The sequence below is a fragment of the Eschrichtius robustus genome, chromosome 11, assembly GCF_028021215.1.
Source record: "Eschrichtius robustus isolate mEscRob2 chromosome 11, mEscRob2.pri, whole genome shotgun sequence".
NCBI lineage: Eukaryota > Metazoa > Chordata > Mammalia > Artiodactyla > Eschrichtiidae > Eschrichtius > Eschrichtius robustus.
In genome coordinates, this window is record NC_090834.1 from 36,009,113 (window position 1) to 36,030,937 (window position 21,825).

At 37.6% G+C, this 21,825-nt stretch overlaps 1 protein-coding gene across 1 annotated transcript in view; it reads right to left on the reverse strand.

The window, feature by feature from the left end:
* Nucleotides 1–21,825, reverse strand: part of ARHGAP42 (Rho GTPase activating protein 42) — a 281,271-nt gene that overhangs the window by 171,953 nt on the left and 87,493 nt on the right. Inside the window, exon 3 of the mRNA XM_068554521.1 lies at nucleotides 12,272–12,333. Within this exon, the coding sequence (XP_068410622.1) occupies nucleotides 12,272–12,333 (62 nt within the window). The remainder of the gene's footprint in view (nucleotides 1–12,271; nucleotides 12,334–21,825) is intronic.

A 21,825-nucleotide genomic window follows, 5' to 3' on the forward strand; every position in this document is an offset into this window, starting at 1 on the left:
ATAATCCTGAGAAGCTTAGTGTTTTACTTGATGTCAACAATTAATTGGAATCGAGACTTTCCCAACTTCGTGTCCTGTTTTCACTCAGTAGGGAAAGTACATTTTATTTGCATCGCTTAAATAGTATTCTGTTATGTGTGGTGAGTAGAAATTATACTGTGGATGAAATATAAAGTGAACAGAATTAAAAGTCTCAGATCTGTGGGGATATTTTATTTTGCCATGAGAGACTTAAACAGAAATACAATAATTACTATGTAGAGCACTGTTCTGCCACCAACTTGATCAGGAATGGTTATACAAATGAAGAGTACACCAGTTTCTCAAAAAGCAGTGTTTCTGTTGTTGAAAATATCTCAGATCCAAAGGTTTCACAGAAGTTTGGAAATATGATTAAAGTAAGGTCTTCACAGGTGACCACATTTTCCAAATGAAAAAAGGACATACACTAACTTCAGGACTAGCCTGTGGTTCACCACTACACTAAGTAAAAAGTTAATCAAATTGCTTAAGTTAGATGGTTACAGTAAAGCTCTCTTGTCTTAACTGACTCACTGTATTGTTTTTTCTATAAAGCATTGTAATTTCACACATAAAAGTCCTGTACATATTTTGTAGAGTTATTCTTAAGTATCTTATTCTTTCGTTGCAATTTTGAGATGGTGTACAAAAATATAATTCATATATATCTATCAACCTGGCTAGACTCTTATTTCTAAATAAATTCTCTGTAGATTATTTAAGATGTTCTATGTGGGAAAATCACATCAATAGATTATAGAATTAAGGAAAGAAAATTAAGTCTTATATCTTCTATGACTCTGGTTTTATTTTACTCCATAGACTAGGTGCCCTCCAAAACAATATTGAATTTAAGTAGTAGTAGTGTATATCCTTGCCTGACTCCTGATTTTTTTTTTTTTTTTTTTTAACTCCTGATTTTTAAAGTGAATGTTTCTAACGTTTGGATGGTGAATATTATGTCTTGTAAGTCCTGTAAAATTTCAGACACATACACACACACAAAAAAATTTCAGACACAATTCACTGTCATAGTATTCTGCTCAAATGACAATGTTAACTGGAAATGTCTTAAGGCCATTACCATGCTATAATAGACGAGGTCGGTAATTATCTAAATCACACTAATTTCCTCATTTCTGAAAACAGTACTCATATTTAGAAGAACACATACAACATACTCAGTCCCCTTGGCCTTGGTGATTGGTCATGGGTCTTTAAATGATATTGATTGGGCCAATCAGAGCCTTTTTAAATTTTTTTTTTTAAGTTTACCAATGGAAACTAGACAGGCCTCCTCTAGAAACAATGTCTGTGAGGTATGGAGGCAGTGTTCATGACTCTCCATGTGGAAGAAGCCAACTGAGAGAATGAAGTTGACAAGCAAATGAAAGTCAGAGACAAAAAAGCCCTCTCTTTTGGAAGAGTTGATGATTCTAGCTGTTCCCGAATCCCACATGCAACACAGCACTTCCCACAAATGAATGAGACATCCCAGTGTCTTCCCAGTCAATGTGCTGTTTGCCTTGCAAACAAGTGTCCTGGTGACACACAAATAACAGATCCCATCCTGAAGTGACACAAAGCATCTTGATAAGAATCCACTAAGAGTCCGACTTTTGTCTTCAAATGGTGAGTCCTGATTCTAGGACAAATGGCAAGCTTATGAATTTGCAGTTATTTTTAATTAGTATTATAACTTAAAGTAAAATGTAATAAGCTATTTTACTATGATTTTACAAAACGTTACCATTGGGAGAAACTGGCTAAAGAATACGCAGGATTCCTCTGTATGTATGTGAATTTATAATTATCTCAAAATAAAGAAAAGTTTAATTAAAAAAGCTTTCAGTCTCTTTTATCTTGATGGTAATTAAATGTGCAATTTCTCCTGTAGAGCATGAACAATATGACTGTGGTTTAATCATGAAGACAAAAACATTTTGCTCACTGAAGAACACCCCAACTTCTTATTTCTGAATACCTGGTTGGTCTGTCAGCTGATATCTCTGAACCACAGATAGCTTTGTCACATCATTTAAAATTTCCCCTCATGCTTATCTTTTACCGCTGTTTTTCAAGTCTAACTTATGTCTACTTAGGTTTATTTTCTTTGCCCTTTAGAATTAAATGCCCCATCCAGATCTTAAAACTTTGGGGTATGGTGGCAAAATGATTTTACATATTTACTATTTACGGTATCAAAGTATCTTTGTGTTTCCTAACTATCAAAAAATAAATCAAGGGACTTCCCAGGTGGTCCAGTGGTAAAGAATCTGCCTTACAACGCAGGGGACATGGGTTCGATCCCTGGTCAGGGAACTAAGATCCCACATACAGCGGGGCAACTAAGCCCGTGCACCACAACTACTGAGCTCACGCGCCTCAACTAGAGCCCGCATGCCGCAAACTACAGAGCCCACGCGCCCTGGAGCCTGCGGGCCACAACTAGAGAAGAGAAAACCTGCCTGCCACAACTAGAGAAGAGAAAACCCGCCTGCCACAACTAGAGAGAAGCCTTCACACCACAACGAAGAGCCCGCACACCACAGTGAAAGATCCCGTGTGCCTCAACAAAGATCCTGCGTGCTGCAACTAAGACCCAACACAGCCAAAAATAAATAAAATAAGTCAATAAATAATAAATAAATCTTAAAAATAGAAACAAATCAAAACATGGTTTATAAATGTAGTAAAGACTAACACATACCCAACGGTATCAATGAAATATGATGACCAACACCACAGAATAAATGTATTTTTGAAAATATGATATGCAATTATAAGACTCCAAAGTAAAGCCTATACAACTGGGATCAATGGCAAAGGCAGGAAGATGGAAGAACTAGAGATGGGACGCACAGGTGCTGTGTCCAATAGCAGACTCTTGCAGCCATAAGCAACAAAAACCTAACACCCAAATATTCATGCCAAAGTAGCAAAACTGAAAAGGAAATTTTCAATACAGTTTATGTCTTGATAGGAAAAAAAAAGTGAAAGTTCTTTATTCACATATCCTATTTTAAATTGATTGTTTTTAAAATAGCACTATCTGGTGGAAAAGTTCCCCTAAATCCTTCCATACAGTCAAGGTTAATCTTAAAAATATAAAGGGGTCTTTGGAAACAGGAAGATATAAAGACTGGATGCTTACTGCCACATTTCCATTTACAAATCTTTAAATCTAGCAATTTGATATACACCCATGAAATACCAGCTGTGAGAATGGCATCAACCAAAAGAAAAAAAATTATGCCCAAATGTTAATGAAACTGGTATACCTAAATACAAATATATTTCAAAATTAGTGTCATCTCAGTTCCCTCTGCTGACTGCTAGCCAAGACACCAGAACTGAAACAGGAGGGAAGGGGGCAGGGCACAACCTTTAAAAGAATGACACAGCCATAGGACAAGACAAAAACTGTTTAGAACCAACTAGGTCCAAGATGGCGGAATATTCAACTTCCAGTGGACCTTGAGCCTCATTATACACTCGTAATACATTAGCATATGGTAAATGACACACCCACCAGCACCATGACAGTTCTGAGGCTAACTATAAAAGGCCAAAAATGGATGGTGGCCCAATTCCTGGAAACCTCCACCCCTTCCCCAAAATAACTGGCATAATCCTCCCACTCATTAGCCTATGAAATTACCCATCCCATAAAAACTAGCCATGCCATATTTCAAGGTTCTCTCTCACCTTCTGAGATGGCCCACACTCTGTCTGCAGAGTGTGTCTCTCTAAATAAATCCACTTCTTACCTATCACTTCGTCTCCAAATTCCTTCACAATGAAGCAAGGACCCCAGATTCACCGGGAACATAACTTAGAATAGCATACAAACCTTAAATTAACTACAGAAGGTACAAGCTGCTTTCCTTCTTCTGTGAGAGCTGGTACGGAACATAACAATCAAGTCTCAAGTTTTCTCTTTTATCCCCTTTGCGGTACTCTAGGGTAGAAGCGTGAATGAGCAGGGAAATGGCTCAAAGGCAGCCTGTCAGGACAGCTTCACTGTCTGACCACTACACTAGATCTATTCAAAGATCTTTTCAGAATTTTGACAGACATTTCTAGTCATCATTGTGTCCTAAGACTTTTTCAGTTATAGAATCAAAAGACATAACTCACAAATATGAACACTTTGAGGTATTTTTTGAAACCCTAGCAATTACCCTATTAAAGGTCTTCACACAAAATTAACAAATTTTACTCAAAGAAAGTTTATTTCTCTTTTAGACTTAACCATAATGAATTAAGTAAACAATCTGAGAAATGGCAAATAGGAAGCTGTGATAACTTTCAAAACCACCTTTTCTTTTTCTGTAAAGGAGTATGCATTATTCTAAATTTTGGACAACCAAGACAGTTTTCAGAACACCTAATATACACAAGGGAAAAAAAAAAAATACAAAACAGATCAGGCCTCTGTCCTCAAGGAGTTTAAAATTTAAATAAAAAAAGAGAAGACACAGGATGCAACAGAACAATGGGCTGAAGTCCAAAGACCTAAAATTGAGTCCTACTCAATTTGACTCTGTCACTTAGTAGTGGTATGTATCACCTTGAGTAACTCATCTAGATTCTGAGCTCAGTTTCAGATTGTTGGAGGATAAAATAAAAATATATATTAAAAGCATTTTGCACACTCTAAAAAATACAAATCAATACTAGGACTATTACCAATAAAAAATAAAAGACACTATCATTGCAGTCATGATGAATTGTGTGTGACCTGCCACCTCTGAATCCTACCTTTTCATATTTCACCAAATAACTGAAAATCAAGGAAATCATGGGAAGCCTCTGCAATTCAATAAATGTGAAAAATCAGAACTTTGTACATGTAGAACATTGAGTTTTTATTTGTTTTTTTAAAATTTCAGGTGAAATCATTGTATAAAAATGTTGGTATGGGGACTTCCCTGGCAGTCCAGTGGTTAAGACCCCGCACTTCCACTGCAGGGGGCACGGCTTCGATCCCTGGTCAGGGAACTAAGATCCCACATGCTGCACAGCGTGGCCAAAAAAAAAAAATAATAATTAATTAAAAAAAAAAAAAAATGGGGCTTCCCTGGTGGCGCAGTGGTTGAGAATCTGCCTGCCAATGCAGGGGACACGTGTTCGAGCCCTGGTCTGGGAAGATCCCACATGCCGCGGAGCAACTAGGCCCATGAGCCACAACTGCTGAGCCTGCGCGTCTGGAGCCTGTGTTCCACAACAAGAGAGGCCGCGATAGTGAGAGGCCCGCGCACCGTGATGAAGAGCGGCCCCCACTTGCCACAACTAGAGAAAGCCCTAGCACAGAAACAAAGACCCAACACAGCCATAAATAAATAAATAAATAAATATTTAAAAAAAAAAAAAATGTCGGTATGTAGGCCAGCATACCTAAAGTTTGCTTCTAATAAATGTTAACCTAAGACATACCAGAAACATAATCCATACTCATACATGTGGAATGTTGGCATACTGTGCATTATTTATCTGAGATAATAAAAGAAACTGGATTACTTCACAGATAATTGGACTTAAGCATATAACAGTATCAATGCCAGAAACTCAGAGATTAATCAATATCATCTGACAGCATATGTGCAATGCAAAAATCTATGGCAAATTTTCCATTAAACAAAGGAAAACCTTTCACTGAGAGAAATAAGGACATGTAATTTTCTCAACATTTAAAATATTCTCCAATTTCATGAATTCTTGGTTCAAAGGAGTGGGGAGAGACTTTAGGCTCTCACATGCCAAAATTTGATGAGAGAACTGTCAATGGATTAATGAATTGAGTTTTTGCTGAAATGTATGCCTGTTTAAATATGAAGAAATTTAAAAATCTAATTTCAAAACTTGTAATGCCTGTGATCTTCCCTAATTTTTCTAAGATACTGAAATAATACACCTACAGCACTTAATAGAGCATTTCACATACTATATTAATAATATGTTTGCTATTGTTATGCAATTTTTTGTTTTAAAAGTCTTAGTTTGTAACAGTATGAATTATGTGGAGGCTCTGGAGCCCAACAGCCTGGGATTAAACCCTCAGGTACCACTTATTACTATGTGCCTTTGAGTTTGCTCCTCTTTAAAATGGATCTATTAATAGCATACATCTGAGAGGGTTGCTGTGCAGATTAAATTAGGTAAAAATATAAGCAATTGTAGCAGTGCCTGGTACCTTGAAAATGCTCAGGGTCAGCTCTTATTTTGTATAGCAGTGCTTCACAATAGAAATATAATGCAAACCACATAATAACTAACACATCTCAGGTGCTAAATAGCCACAGATGACTAGTGTCTAATGTAACAGACATCACAGATATGTTTTTTAAATCTCTTAAGACTCATATAAGAGACTGAAATCTTATATCAATAATCAAGTAATTTATGTTTGACACATTTTTTCTTTTTTTAATACAGATCTAAAACTATTTTGATTTTATCCCTCATTAATCCTTATATAGGACTGATTATGCTTTTTAAAAAAGTATAATAACAACAACAAAAAAGTATAACAAAGGAAAGCAGAGGTTTCAGAACTCTTACAAAGGAAGTAATTATTAAGGTTACACATTTCGCCTCCTAGTACCTCATCTTTTTGTTGTTGTTGTTATTCCAAAGTAATGCCCAGACACCTAGCCTATTTCAGGAAAGTACTTTCATTGCCCAAGGATAAAAAAGACAAACATGGGCACTGAATAGAAAGAATATAAATCCCAGGAAACCTGAAGTGAAATCTGTAACCTTACACAGGTCAAATGTGAATGTTAAATGTTATGGGTAATAACAGTAAAAATAAGAGGTTTCTAGTATTAATCAAAATGAAAACTATTAAGAAACAAGTTCATCTACATAAATTCTTCACGATAAACACAAGCTAAAATATTCTGAAGTTCTGGCTTCCTTAATTGGAGACAAAGATTAAAAAAAATCTACATTGCTACGCACACATACCCACACGCAAAACAAACAAACAAACAAACAAACAAACAAACAAACAACACACATGCACACCAAAACTTTTTTTGTCAAGGTCAGGGACTCTGAGTACCCAGAAAGTGAGGGCCCAGGAGCTGGGGTGCAGGAGCAGCATAGGGAAAACAGATAATTTGGAGCCTCTATCCTGAAGAAGGCTACAGCCTCTGGTCCACATCCTGTAAGTTTCCATTGATTATTGCCCTACATCTCCATGATACCCAAGTGAATAAATGGGACTTCCAGCAAGCTGTCCAAACAGCTCTCCCCTGGTCCTCTTACTGATCCAAATCTCCTTTGTTGATTCTACCTCATCTGACCAAACTCTGGACTCCGCACCTCAGGGCTTGACCCTCCCACCTTTTCTGTCTGCACACTCACAGACTGGGTGATCTCATACAGTCCCACAGCTTTAAATACTCTCAACATGTTAACAATGTCTAAATTTATATCTCCAGTTCCATGTGCTCCCCTGAACTCCAGACTCATACATATACCCAGATGCTCCCTCAACAAGGCTACTTGGATATCCAGTAAACACCTAAATAGATTCAAATTTTAACTACTTCTCCCTCATCTCCTGCTTCATCCCAATAAATGGCAACATATTCTACCAGGTGCATTATTTTTCTTCTTAGCATTTACCTCCCTCAGACATAATTTGTTTAAATGTCTGTTTCTCCCCAGTAGAATGTAAGCTGCATGAGGGCAGGTATTTCTGTCAAAGAAATACCGAAGGGGACTAATTTAAACTGTATGGAAAGTGCAAGCCCCCAGGAGATATAGAAGGTGAAGTCTGAAGGACAAAATGGAACCAATCATGAGAGGATATATGGATCAGGATATTCAAGGCAGAAGAAATGACAAATGCAAAGGTCTAAATCCAAAAGAAGCTTGTAGAGACACACTGAGAGCAGAAAGAAAGCCCAGGGAGATGGAGAATAGGGAACTAGAGGCAGAGTATTGAGAAGGGAGGAATGAGGGGTGAAGTACAGTTCCAGGGCTTCAGGGAGAGGGGGATGTCAGGGCCAAAGACCTGGAGGCAAAAGGGTCAAATTCAGTATTTCAATAGAAATAACAAAGGAGAAGCTACCAAGATCTCTTCCAGAAGGCCTCAACTGACCATTTCATGCTTCTCCAGAGGGTTCTCTTGTTATGTTAATATTTGTTCAAATTAATTTTGAACAGCATGGGTTAAATGGTAGCATTTGCACAGCCCAGCCAGCTATGATCTGCAGTAAAAATAGAGCAGTTTCTGTGGAGAAACGGAAACTGAAGAGACCTTACCACCAAGTTTATATGGCTTAGAAGCCCCTGTCTACACTGGGGACTGTCCCAATCATTCCACCTAGACACCCAATTTATGACATCTCTAATCAAAAGCATGGACATGCTGCATTCCATGGGGAAAAACCCTAACATTTCCAATAAAGATGCACTTTTTAAAAAAAAAGCCTCTATCACTAATCAATACCATATCCCGACTACAAGTAATAAGCATTTTACTAAGGCCATTACAAAGGGCTATTAAATTATTTCTTACATTTGTCTTGTTAAAAGGCTGTTCTCTATTAGCCCCTTGATGGCAAGTGTCAATTGACATCTTGGAAAATGTCAAATCATGGAAGATGGGTTTTTAAGTGAGAAGTATTACAGGATAAACTATACCCTCATAAGTGTCTGAAATAGATATTTTCAAACTTACTCTGGGTCACTTTTTTGTTGCATTAAAACTATGCATTTTCAGTTGGCTTTAGCAGAGTTTGTTTTCAAAAACTCAATACTTAATGTTAGTAAAGAGCAAAGAGGAAGTTCCATTTCTAAAAATCAATGTTTCTTTAGGCTCTTTCTCTGCAAATAGACTTTAGGTGACCCAGATGATGTACTCAGTATGGTAAATCATTGGAAGCAAGAGAATTTGTTTAAACTGTTGTGTCCTTTTTCATCTTCCTGAGATTTTATTTTTGTTTAGTCACTGTTCTGACATGCTTAGGTTTGGGTTAAATTCAATTAATATACAATGTCATGATTTATCACTAAAAAAAGAATGATTAATTGACTTTATAATCAGTTATAGGACTCTTTTACACTTTCCTAGTACACTTAAAATATCCTACTTCCTAAATGAAGCACTACTTTTTAAAATACAAATTCTTTGCACAAAATCCATTACCAGCTGTATCTTCAGTTATAGTAACACCAAAAGACTGGAAGTGTTGATTAAATACTCCAATATTTAGATTTGTGTGTTTAAATGATTACTTTTATATAATCTTTGTGGAAATGCAATCCATTAGTCTTTCATCTATAGAGATTTTTCTTCATTATTTTGCATTTTTTATCTCAGACCTTCTCTGAAACAACAGGTAAGGCAATCAAAACCCACAGTATGACTTCACTCATGAATGTAGAATTCCCTCTTTGCTCCAACATGAGAAATATGGCTAAGGGCAGAAATGAAGATCCTTGAAACACTATGAGCTGGTGGGCCAATCTCCATCTCCATTGCTTATGAAACACTCTACCACATTCCTCAGCCACTTCTTGGTTTTTGGCCTTTATCCTGTTATCATATTGGATGATCTCAACATCCTGCTCATAAAACTTCCAAACTCCAGAGCTCAGCTTTCCCAATTTCTAGGGTCTTTCTCCCTGCTCAACCACACCTTAACGTTATCACTATCTAAACTAGCTCCGTTGCCAAGTTCACTATGTTTCAACTGCCACTCCTGATCACAATGTCCTTGTCCTCTCTTAGAATCTCCTGTGTTCCTAGTTAACCTTCATTATAGGTAAGCACTCATGCTTGCCCTCTCTGCTTCCTAAGGCTATCAGTATCCTCCTGCCTCAGTCATCGCTGTACTCAATCAGGACCCATTTTCATATCATACAAATCCACGTCCCTGTAATCCAACACCATGTCTTCTGTGCCAACCACCTACCTGAATCTGACCTCCCAACTGTTCTTACCACTCACAATCCAGGGCTCTGGGTATTGTTAGAAAAATCCATGAAAACATGGTTATTAATCTTTCCTGGACATATTCATAATGTTTAACTTCCATGGCTCTTGATCCCTGACCAGGAGTCCCTTTTCTCTTGTAGAACCTGCTCCTGGCTGTTCTAAACTGTTTCTACAATCTCCTCTCACGGCAGATGACCACTCCTTCCTAATACTGTTATCCGTCCGTCCAACCAACAAATTTACTGTCCAAAGTTCTATGTTTTAACCAATCCTCTCTTTTGTCCCAGCACAGAAGAAGAGCTTTTCCCTTGGTGCCTCCAGGCCTCTCCTCAGTGCTAGAAGAGAACATTCTCTTGGCTCTTTTTCCTCCTGCAAGCTACAACACACTTTCCCATACTCTTACACATTTTCTATAATTATAGCCCATGCTAGTTGACTCATTGCTCTCCTGAACTATTTGCACAGGATTTGAATCACTCAACCCAGAAACCTAACTAACACGGGAGTTAAGGGCACAGTGGAAAATCCACATGTAACTGATAGTCAGCCCTCCATATCCACGGATTCAGCCAACAGTAAATTGTGTAGCACTGTAGTATTTACCACCAAAAAAGATCTGCGTATACCTAGACCCATGCAGTTCCATCCCGTGTTGTCCAAGGGTCAACTGTATTCTCCTGGTTCCCATGCCATTTCCAACTCTTTATTTTCACTTCTCTCTAACCACTCTTTCCCACTTCCATCATCAGATTGTCTTCTGGGCCATAAGTGCACATACCACCCACATCTCCCCATGGAACCTGAACTTCGATTGTATAGAAGTTTATGAAGGCTTATGTATAAAGCACTTAAAAGTGTCAAGTCACCCCCACAGAAAAGCTTTTTCTGACCACCCCAGAGAGGGTCAGTCTCCCACAGTGGCTCATCTCTATCTAGAACAGATCACATTGCATGGCTATCTCTCTGATACTGGGACCAGACCTATGGTAGGCTGAGGTTTCCTAAGAAAACATGGTCACCCCTCTCCACAACATTTCTTCCTTACCTAATATGTCTCCCACATGGCCACCAAATTAATCTCTCCTAAATCCCATATTGATCCTCTCATTCTTCTATCAAAAACTTCTAGCAATCTTCCCACAGCCTATAACAAAGACCAAAACTTCTTAGCCCGGCTCTTAAACGCCACATACGCCCAAAACTACCAACCAATCTTCTACTGATAACTTCTAAGAACCCTCTGCCTTATTCTACAAATATACACAGTACTTCCTCCCACCTGTGGCCTCCGCTCAAGCTCACTTATATAACTGCCAAGTCTTAGTTGTGTGATTCTCCCTCAGCTCAGGCAATGTTCCCCAGGAGTCAGGGCCTCCTTAAAGGCACCCTCCTCAAATTTCTCTCCCTCATCTATTGAGCAAAATGACACCAAACTGCTGTGTTCCTAGCCCATTCAGTCCACACCCCGAGCACTTTATTTATGTGTATATATAACTCCCCAACAGGATGGTGAAGCCAGTGATATCAAAGATGATGTTTTAAATGTCTGTAACCCTCACTGTAACTGACAACCAACATCTTTACCACCATCAGCATTTATTTATAATGTGCCAGGTGCTGCTACAAATGCTTTACAACGATCTTGTGGGATATATGCTACTATTTTTTCCATATGCGAATGGGCAGCCTGGGTCATAGACAGGGACCTACACAGAACTTTGAACACAATGGGTACAAAATTATATCTGTGAGTGGATAAATGTATTACTAATAACCATGCTCTGATACTGTCACATAAGTTAATGTGTCAACGTAGAATGCTTTCCCATTCTTCCCAGCCCAGCAAAATCCTCCGAGCCTTCAAGACCCAATTCAAATGTCACCTTTTCAAGAAAGTCCCCTGCTAACACCCTGGCAAAGTTAGTTGCTCCTTCCAAAAACTGTCTTTAATACTTGTAATGTGTCTTCATTATAGCACTAAGGTTATTTAGAAGACTGCTCAATTAGAATGGGTTTCTTCATGGCAGTTTGTTCAATACTTTTAATATTCAGAACAACTAAATGGAAAGTAAAATGAATGTAATTTATATCTGCTGACCAAATGAAACAAAAAGAAACGGTATATCTTATTAGCAATATTTGATCATCATACTCACAAATCTTTTCTGTAACATTCAGTACATGTATCAAGTTATAAAATCTGGTATGGCTAAATCTAATTCAGAAAGTCTATTTTTTCTTTTAACATGTCCAAACAAAGCATTATTCTTAAGAAATGGAGAAGAGACTTACCAGTCTTCTCCTTTCTTCTTCTACTGCGATGAGTAGTCTTGCAAATTCTTTTAGTGACTGAGCTATTTAGAAGATAAGTTAAAAAAAAAAAAAAAGCATTAACCTCTTTACATTGCTGATATACAATTGCACAAGAATAAACATTACAATAAAGATACTTATGAATTTGTATATATTCTGTGGTTTTATGTTTTTATAAGCAGGAAACAGTATATACAATAGGATTTCAATGACTAACAGCTATATATAAGAGACGTTTGTGTGCTACAAATTGAAGTTTAGCACATATCAAGTATAATATTTTTTCTTCAAAGGCACTAGGGGAATATAGTTTATATATTTAATAAATAAAATTCACACCTTAATAAAAGTGTAGTACTGGAATCACTTCTAAACAGGATCTTACAAATAATAAATTCATTAAATCTATAAGAAGCAATAAATCCAGTACTAAGATGTACTTAGTAGCAGCCAGTAATGCAAAGTCTCCCACTGACTTCTTTCTTGAAGCTCAACACTTATATATACTTAAAAACAGATTCTGTATTCTGTAATGCTGTATCACTCTCATATCCAAGGTACTTTAGACCTTCGCTAGTCAGAATGGTCAGAGGGCCACCAGCATCAGCATTTTGGGAGCTTGTTAGAAATACAGATGCTCAGGCCCCAGCCCAGAATCTGCATTTTAACAGGTTCCCCAGTTGATCCCTTTGCACATTAAAGTTGAGAAGCACTGCCTTAGAAAACTATCTGAACCTATATTGTTGAGGCCTGGGAAGTGTTCAGGAACTTTGGGAGGACAAACGAAAAAATAAGTGAATAGGGAGTTACAACAGCATATTCTTTAAAAATGCACAATGCCACACAGTAAACTGTGAAAGATTAATTCATCCACATCAATTTCTGTAACTTATACTTAATATGAATTATTAACTAAAGTCAGAATATTTGGATTACAAAACTAACAAAAGAAATAAGGTGAATGCAAATTTTATTTTGATTTAAGCCTTGAACCTTCCCTTCTATGTCCTTATTCTTTAGGCTCCCACCTCTTCCTTCATCCATACTAAGATTGAAAACATCCTGTGAGACCAGAAGTCTAGTAAGTCTGGCATAAAGTCTACAATAAAAGGAGGTGAGTGAGAACAGCACATCAAGAGTCTTACCAACAAAACTCATTAAGAAAGAGAAAGAGTAGTTTCCATTTAAGAATTTAAAATTACAATCTCGGATTTTTCTTCTCTCTTTTCAAAACCGCTAGGCTTACACTAACTAAGCTGGTTTGAAATTCTATTCCTATGATTACTTCACACTGTATTTTATTCAGTTACCAAAACAGAAACCAAAGGATTACCTGGGAGACTCACATTAATCTCAAAAACACAGTAATAGACTTAAAGTAAGTGGAACTTTTCTAAAGTGTTTAAAAATGTGATTTTAATTTCTGCAGAAATAACTATCATTGCTACATTACAACCCAGTTTTGACAACAATAAGTTGAAGAGAAAAACATTTTACAAATAGATAGAAGATTTTAACTGGAGTGTGCAATAGCATATTATATGTTTGTACTTTCGGTAAAGAAATATCCAGTCATCATGCTGGCAGCTCTCTACTGCCACTGAAGATCTGTTGATGAGCCTGGAAAAAGTCAACAAAACTTTGAATGATGGAAGGTAATGTTAACATGCCTGCAGAGAAAGAAGCCAAAAAGTATGTCAATTAGGGCTACAGAAGGAGAGGCAACGGGTACTCCTGAGGTGAGAAAATAAGAGGAGATGTAAATAGAAAGAGTACACTAGTTGAAAGTCTGTATAAGAAGCACTTTAACCCCAGATTTTTAACTTAACACCTCCCAACCTTTTTAATAAATATCAAAACAAAAACAAAAAACCTTACTCTCATATGCTTCTTTTTATCAGAAGCTATTGGTTAACACACTCTCACAAAACTTGGGGACAAGACATGAAAATGTGAATTCTAGAAAAGCAAAGAAGCAAATGGAATTCTCAGGACAACACTGAGCTATTCTAGGACAACAGTTGTGCCAAAGGTCCAGAGAGGCTCTTGTCTACACTGGAGCAATAGGTTAGAAGCTCCAGGAAATGTCTGCAGAGAAAGAAAAATAGAACTGATCAATATCCTGATGTGTCTAAATGTAATGAGAGGAAATTTACACTTCTTTTTGTTTGTTTGTTTTTAAAGAAAACTCAAAGGCAATTATAGCTAGTGAGCAAAAATATTCAGGGGGAAAAAATTCCAGAAGTTCCAAAAAGCAAAACTTGAATTTGCTGCGTGCCACAAATATTTACGTGGCATTTACATTGTATTAGGTATTGTAAGTAATCTAGAGATGACTGAAAGTAATACGGGAGGATATGCATAGGTTATATGCAAATACTATGGGATTTTATATTAAGGACTTGAACATTTGTGGATTCTGGAAGCCAGGGGGTACGGGAACCAATCCCCTGCAAATACCAAGGGACAAGTGAATTAACTCCTGGGAAAACAAAGTTATACAAATAACACAATCAAAATAATTGAAATAACTGAGTCGTGAGTAATATGTACAAAATCACTGAAATATAAACTTTAAAAATTGAATTCATTTTGCCAAAATGAAGTTTTACCTCTATTGAGAGAAAGGGAAAGGAGCATGTAAGATAGTATGAACTCAAGACATAGTGTGACAACACTATGAAGTGAAAGGATGGTACCTAAAACTAAAAAACAAAACAACAACAAGAAAAACTCAAGAAGTAGCAAGGCAATCATGGTCTTGAAAGAAACTGAGGAATGGCTAAAAGTTCAAAGTGGTCTTGAGACAGTAAAGAAGGGAGCAGGGCACAACCTTTAAAAGAATGACATAGCCATTAGGAAGAACAGGATAGGACAAAAACTGGTTAGAACTCATTAGGCCCAAGATGGCAGAAGACTGGACTTCCAGTAGACCTTGAGCCTCATTATACACTCACTGTAATACTTAGCATATGCTAAATGGCACACCCACAGGTGCCATAACCATAAAAGACCAAAAAATGGGCAGTGGCACAATTCCTGGAAATCTCTGCCCCCTCCCCAAAATAGTTAGAATAATCCTCCCCCTCCTTAGCCTATGAAATTACCCAGCCCATAAAAACTAACCACCCCGTATTTCGGGGCTGCTCTCGCTTTCTTAGACAGACCACATTCTGCCTATGGAATGTGTATCTCTCTAAATAAACTTGCTTTCACTTTACTATGGCTCACTCTTGAATTCTTTCCTGCGCAAAGCCAAGGACCCTCACTTGGCGGTGCATCCCAGGGACTCGCCCAAGACCTGGGACATGACCATCCTCCGATACCCCATTCTCCTGCAACAGTCCTTCTGAGGAATTAAGTGGCAGGGACTGGTAGAAAAGGAGATTGCTAGTTTTTGTAAAGCCTAAAAAATAATCTATAACTTTTTAAACAAATAATGAAAAACACTTTATTTTCCTATTAGCCTACACCCTAGGAGGGCACAGACCACGTACTATTAATTTTCTCAAAGGGTAAATAAATATCTAGCACAGAGAAGCCTGTCAGCAGGTATTTTTGAAATAAATTAGATTATAACTTGATTTTAGACTGACGTGGGTATACTAGAACCTTCCAGTTGATCAACCCAGAAAATGTTCACTGGCCTACGTAGCAGAGCCCTAGTGGTCCCAGGGAGTATTTTACGATGATGACTTCAGAAGTCCAAAGGTTTCCCCAAGGTAACTGCTACTCCAAAACTGTGGTGTTGCCTTAAATCAGATTTTGGTTACAAGGAAGGAAACTCAAGTTCTCATTTTGCTGTTGCACCTCTTTGTCCAAAACTTAATGGCCATTTTCTGCTTTACTTGAATGGTTTTCTGGTCTGTTTCCCTTACAAATACTATTTATAGACTCAGCGTGACAATAGTAGATTATAATGAGGAAGTCTGGGGAGAAATTTTAACATTTGCAAAAGCAACTGCATGTCTGGTTCCTCACAACGAAAACGACTCTCCTTCCAGCAGTTTTCTGGGTCTGCCCCAATTTGACAGTAACTTTTGTTCCCTCTTTTTCTTTGGTTGATTTTTCAGGGAAATGACTTCAAAAAAACTAAGATTGTTCTCTTTAAATATTATAGTCCTAGTTCTATAAAAGCATACTATGTTTCTTGGTCCAAATGAAGCTTTCAGATTCATCATTTGTTCTATAAGAAAAGAAACAGGAACACTAAATAATTTATTTCATGAATTAGGGACAGTGGCCTACTAACTTTTTAAACCCATATCTAATGTTTTTCCCTAAATATTTTTCTTTATAATGATGTCAAAGTATCACATTAATAGTTTACTAAGCACAACATAACAAGGAAAGAAAACAGAAATTAACAATCCTATAACGCAAGTATAAAATAATTCAAGGTATTATCACATAAATTGGGTTTTAGGAGAAAGGGCAGATGGATAGCCAGTCACTTCCCTGCCTGCCCCACCCTCAAAGTCTAACAGGTACCTCCGACACAAATCAGGCAGATCCAAGCTGCCTAGTTAGTGTTCCCCAGCAGTACTCTAGAGATTAGAAGCCAGTATTAGAATCTCTTGTGCATGAGACCCACAAATGCCTTAAGAGACCATGAAAACTAGAGGGAGTCTATTCTCCACCAGACCTTGGGCACAAAACATATACAAAATGACTCTCTCGGCACTCATCACAGGGCCTTATACAAAATGGCTATGGATTTTGTGACTGCTTGAGCCATTTTTTCTAAGACTTTGCTTAAGCAAAATCTGAAAACTTTTTTTATTACATGCAAGTTTCTGATACCCGAATATTTTCTCTTATAATCAATTATTTGTGATGCTCTATATTTTATTTATTAATATTCACATAAATAAAAACCACTGCATTATCTGATTTGGGGGGTCCAGACTAACACTGAATATAACAGCTGGTCCTGCAATGATAGATCTTGATGATACCTAGGTGGTATGACAGGAGTTTGATTTAGTGAGAGTAATATTCCAAAAACAATACTTAATACGCAGTGGGCTTTCAATAGATGAATTTAACAATACATTCCCACCATCTATTTGCTCTATAAGGAGAAACATACCAACTCTTATTCTAGACTTCATAAAATATTATGAAAAGGATAGGCCAGATACTTTGGAAAATTATGTTAGCTATCCACATTCTTGCCACCTGCATGAAACTTTCCTGGCTGTATTTGCCAGTAATAATCTTTCCCCTTCCTGACCATCTGGACCATGAGATTACTGGAGAGCAATCAAAATGTAGCTTTATATACAAATTTTAACTTTCCAAAAAATTATTGAGGTCAAGAACACTGCTATAGGTTTCCTTTTTACCTCCACAATGTGATATTGGAAAAATACTTTTGGAACAAAAGAAATCTATTATTCAGATGCATTTATGACGGGTCCCAAGAGCATAAACATTCACAAAGACAACAGTTGAATTATACCTAGATGGTGAAGAAGTACGATAATGGCTTCTATATTTACCAATATCGTAAATTCTGAAACATTCCTGAACTGTATAAAATATCTATTTCCTAACAATCTCTTCAGCAGGCTTAAATTCATCCTACTATTTCTAACTGTGGAAAATCTGTTTAGTGTCTGGAAGTAAGAATGAGCGAGAATAAAGAAAATTATTCCCTGTTCATTGTTGATATAATTCCACAACCTTAAGTACTAAGCATTATATACTATTAAATGTTTCAGCAATTGAACAGCTTGGGCTTTACAGATTTCACAACTATAAGAACTGAAAAAGCATGTCTCTCTTGCATCTAACCAACATTTATATCACAGTCAGACAATGATGTGCTAAATATTTCTCCTAGGAGTCTTTCCTCAAACCTAAACAGCATAAACACATACTCAAAAAAAAAAAAAAAAAGTACAGATCACAAATCCAGTGACATATACAATTATGTCCACAACACATTTTTTTCACTTTATTTAGAGTGAGCAAATCACTTATGAAGTTCAGATATGCTGATGAATAGAGGGGAACTGGGTTAGCAGTAGGATTTAGACTTGATTAAAACTCAAGGAAAACACGAAAACCTGTAAAAGTCTATAAAAGCCAGATTGAACCAATGCAATCATATTTTATAAATCCAGATGATACCCCAACAGGCACCTGACTTTTCTATTTGGGTGTGAGTGGGCTTTGTCAAGCTTTTTCTCTGGCACTGACTTTTCATGAAGAATAGGAGCAAGGCAGTAAAACATCAGTACTGAACTGAGGATCTGAGCCAGAGCAGGTGAATCCATCCTATCCTTCTAGGCCACATGGAGAATTATTAGAATAGAATCAACCTACATAGCCAAGGGACACCCAGCATTACACTACAAAAGCATGCAATAATCTAACAGGGTATCACATCAGCAGTTCAGGCCTGGAACTTCCACTGAGGGAGTTTTAATTCTCTGAACACTAAAAAGATCAAAGGTAGCATACTGGCTGTAGTATCCAGTGGAAAGTTTTGGTTCAGGGACAATTTAACCCATAAACAAAGCAGGCAGCAGGGTCAGCTTGTGGCATGCCTGAATAATAAATAACTATGTCTATAAAACAGAGTGATATAAAAATTGACACCAACTCTCCCACCAGATATTGCAAGTCTTTGGTAACAATTAATATCCCTACTGACGGGCTGTCCACTCTGTCTGCAATATTGGCATTATTTGCAACCACAAACTCTAGTTATTAGTTTCCAAAAGCCACAACATCAAAAAGATTTTTCCACTCTGTGGCTTCAAGCTCCATGGATGCCTAGTTGCAAAGCCAATAAATTGCTTCCTAAACCAACAGAAAAAAAAAAAAAAAGTCACAGGCCCACTGCGGAATGCTGGCAGGTCACTGTAATACACCCTAGTACTCAGAGGAACTGATTTTTCTTCTAGAGCTTCACAGCCCAGCCCGGTGGAATCCAAGGTCTCACGAAAACACAGGCAAATTTAGTTCTCTTTGAGGTAACTAAACTGGGTTCTCTACAACGTCCTCCAGGTGGTCAGTCTTTTTTTTTTCATTGCCAAACAAATCAAAAGGCAAGATTAATCTTGAAAACAAGCCCCTGAAAACTTGCATTTAAATTTTTTTATATCCTACCAATGCATCACTGTGTAGCATTGTATTCAGGTGAATTAGGTTTCAGTAAATATGAGATGTATCAAGTTGGAAGAGCATATTAGATATTATTTTGGTAATAAAAAGTTAATATTATAGCACAGTTTTCTAATTAAGCATTAAAGAACAATAAGAAATGCACAACCTGCAAATGAAAACAGTCGTAAAATTAAACTTTTATCCAGTTGACCAGGTACTCTGCACAGAGTTAGGAACTGCCTTGTCTCTGCTTCGTCACTTGTTCCATACTGCCATCAGCTATGCTATAATCTGTCTGTCCAGTACTTGGATGCCAGTGTAGACTCTGAACAGGACACAGGAACAGAATCCTCACTTTGGAATCCACTGGCTTAATATCAAGTGATTTCTTTCTGCTTTCTCTCGGTCCTGTTCACCCTCTAACCATATTAGCCAGATTCTCTGCAGGGGTTCTAACCAGTAATATGTCTCCTTTTAAATTCCCAACTCTTATTCCTAGTGCCTCCTTCCATACCTGGGTTCTGACATTCCTTGGGTCCCTAAGCACTAACCTGTGCTAGACTTTAATCTGATCTATCAACGTGGGTCCCAACATTGATTGCCACTGTACATTTGGGCTGAGATTCAGAACTTGTGGCCAAAATGTCAATCTTTCATTCTTCTGGTCTAACTAGATACTCAGTCTGGTTTATCTTATCCTCACTGGCGTAATAACTGGACTCAAAAGAAGAAAGATACCATCTGTAAGCCAGGGGCTTCACCTATAAAAGAAAGCTACCACTCCTACTACTGTTACAGATTGATAACTAATAAAAGTGAGGAGAATTATGATTCCAAGATGAAAGTCACAGTGGATGCACAGAAATAATTCTAGACTATATGTCTAACGATTTTCCTTCATATACTCTCTCTGAACAGGGATAGGACCTTTCAGTAATATCTGCTTTGAAACTGCCAAACTACCGGGTAGTTTGAGAATTCTATTATTATCTCTACATATAGACAGATAGGTAGATATAGATATAGATATAGATGTATAGACTGGGCTTGTTATTTTATATAGATATATATATATAAAGTATATAACAATTCACATAAGGCCAAGTTTTGACAAATGAATACATGCAAATACAGAAAGACGGTCTTTCAATTTTACACAATTCCAAAATTTAATTCCAGCTGGTTTCTCCCAAGACTTCATCCCACTACTCATTACTTCAAATGAATTTCATCTGAATTCTAGTTAAAAATTTTTTTTTACTATGAAATTTTATGTTGATGCAATAAGTACTGTTGTGCATAACATCGTCTGCAAGCCACATATATTTAATTTTCTTTCCAAGCACACATATTAATTAGAAAATGAAGAACTGTGCTATTCTGATGTTGCCTTTTTTTAGTTTTTGTTTTGTTTTGTGGTGTTTGACCTGTTCCCCAAAGCCAAAACAACTCCCAATTCAGAAACCATTTTCCCAAGATGTAAACCACTCCCACTTCGGAGCGGCTCTGCCAAGAGGTAGAGATGTTACATAAACTCTTTCATTTAATGCCCAACCAACGATATGAGGTACTGAAGTTAAGTGTTACCTTCATTTTGCAGATGAGAAAAAGATCAATCAGCTGGGGTAGCTTGCCCCATGATCTCACAGCTAGTAAGTAGAGAAGCAAGTATTCAGTTTTGAATGTTTGATTCCAAAGTCTATTCTCTTCCAGCAAACCATTACTGCGAAACGAGGGGGGGGGGGGGTAGATAAAAGATAGTGCCAGCCTACTACCCAGCTCCACTACAGAAAAGAAGAGGCTTATCATCTTTAAAGGCAAACAGAGCCAGAACTATTTGTGCTCAGAGGATAACCAGGCGCCAAGTATCCTGCCTTAAAGGGAACAACCAGTAATTTGCTGCTAACAAACAAGCATTTACACCAAGTACACTCCCACCCCCCATCCTTATTGGCATCAGGAACTGACCTCCCAACACTTCTTCACATTCCACAAAGGCTGAAGCACCCCATTCATACTCCTCCTCTGCACCCAATCCTCCTGCCACCACCCTACTGAAGCTTCAACATCCGCTTCCTTGTCCAATATGCAGCCTCTCTCTTCCACAACCTCTTAACCTCTAATGACCTTCTCTCTTCTGTAATTCACACACCCACAAGGACACGAAGAGTTCAAGCAATCTAACCCCTTTGCTTCTGCTTCTTGGCAATCCTTTTCTTCAACTCTAGTTTACTCCTAATCTTATTTCCCACAGTGGCCATCTAAAAAGAATTTTCTCCTTTCTCAAGAACCCAGCCCCAAACTTCCCTCACTCACACCAGATGGCCTGGCCTCCTGCTTTTCTGATCAACATGGTCTCCATTCTTTTCAACTTGCCTGTCTCAGAGGAGGGGCCCTCTTCCTCTCAAAAGCTA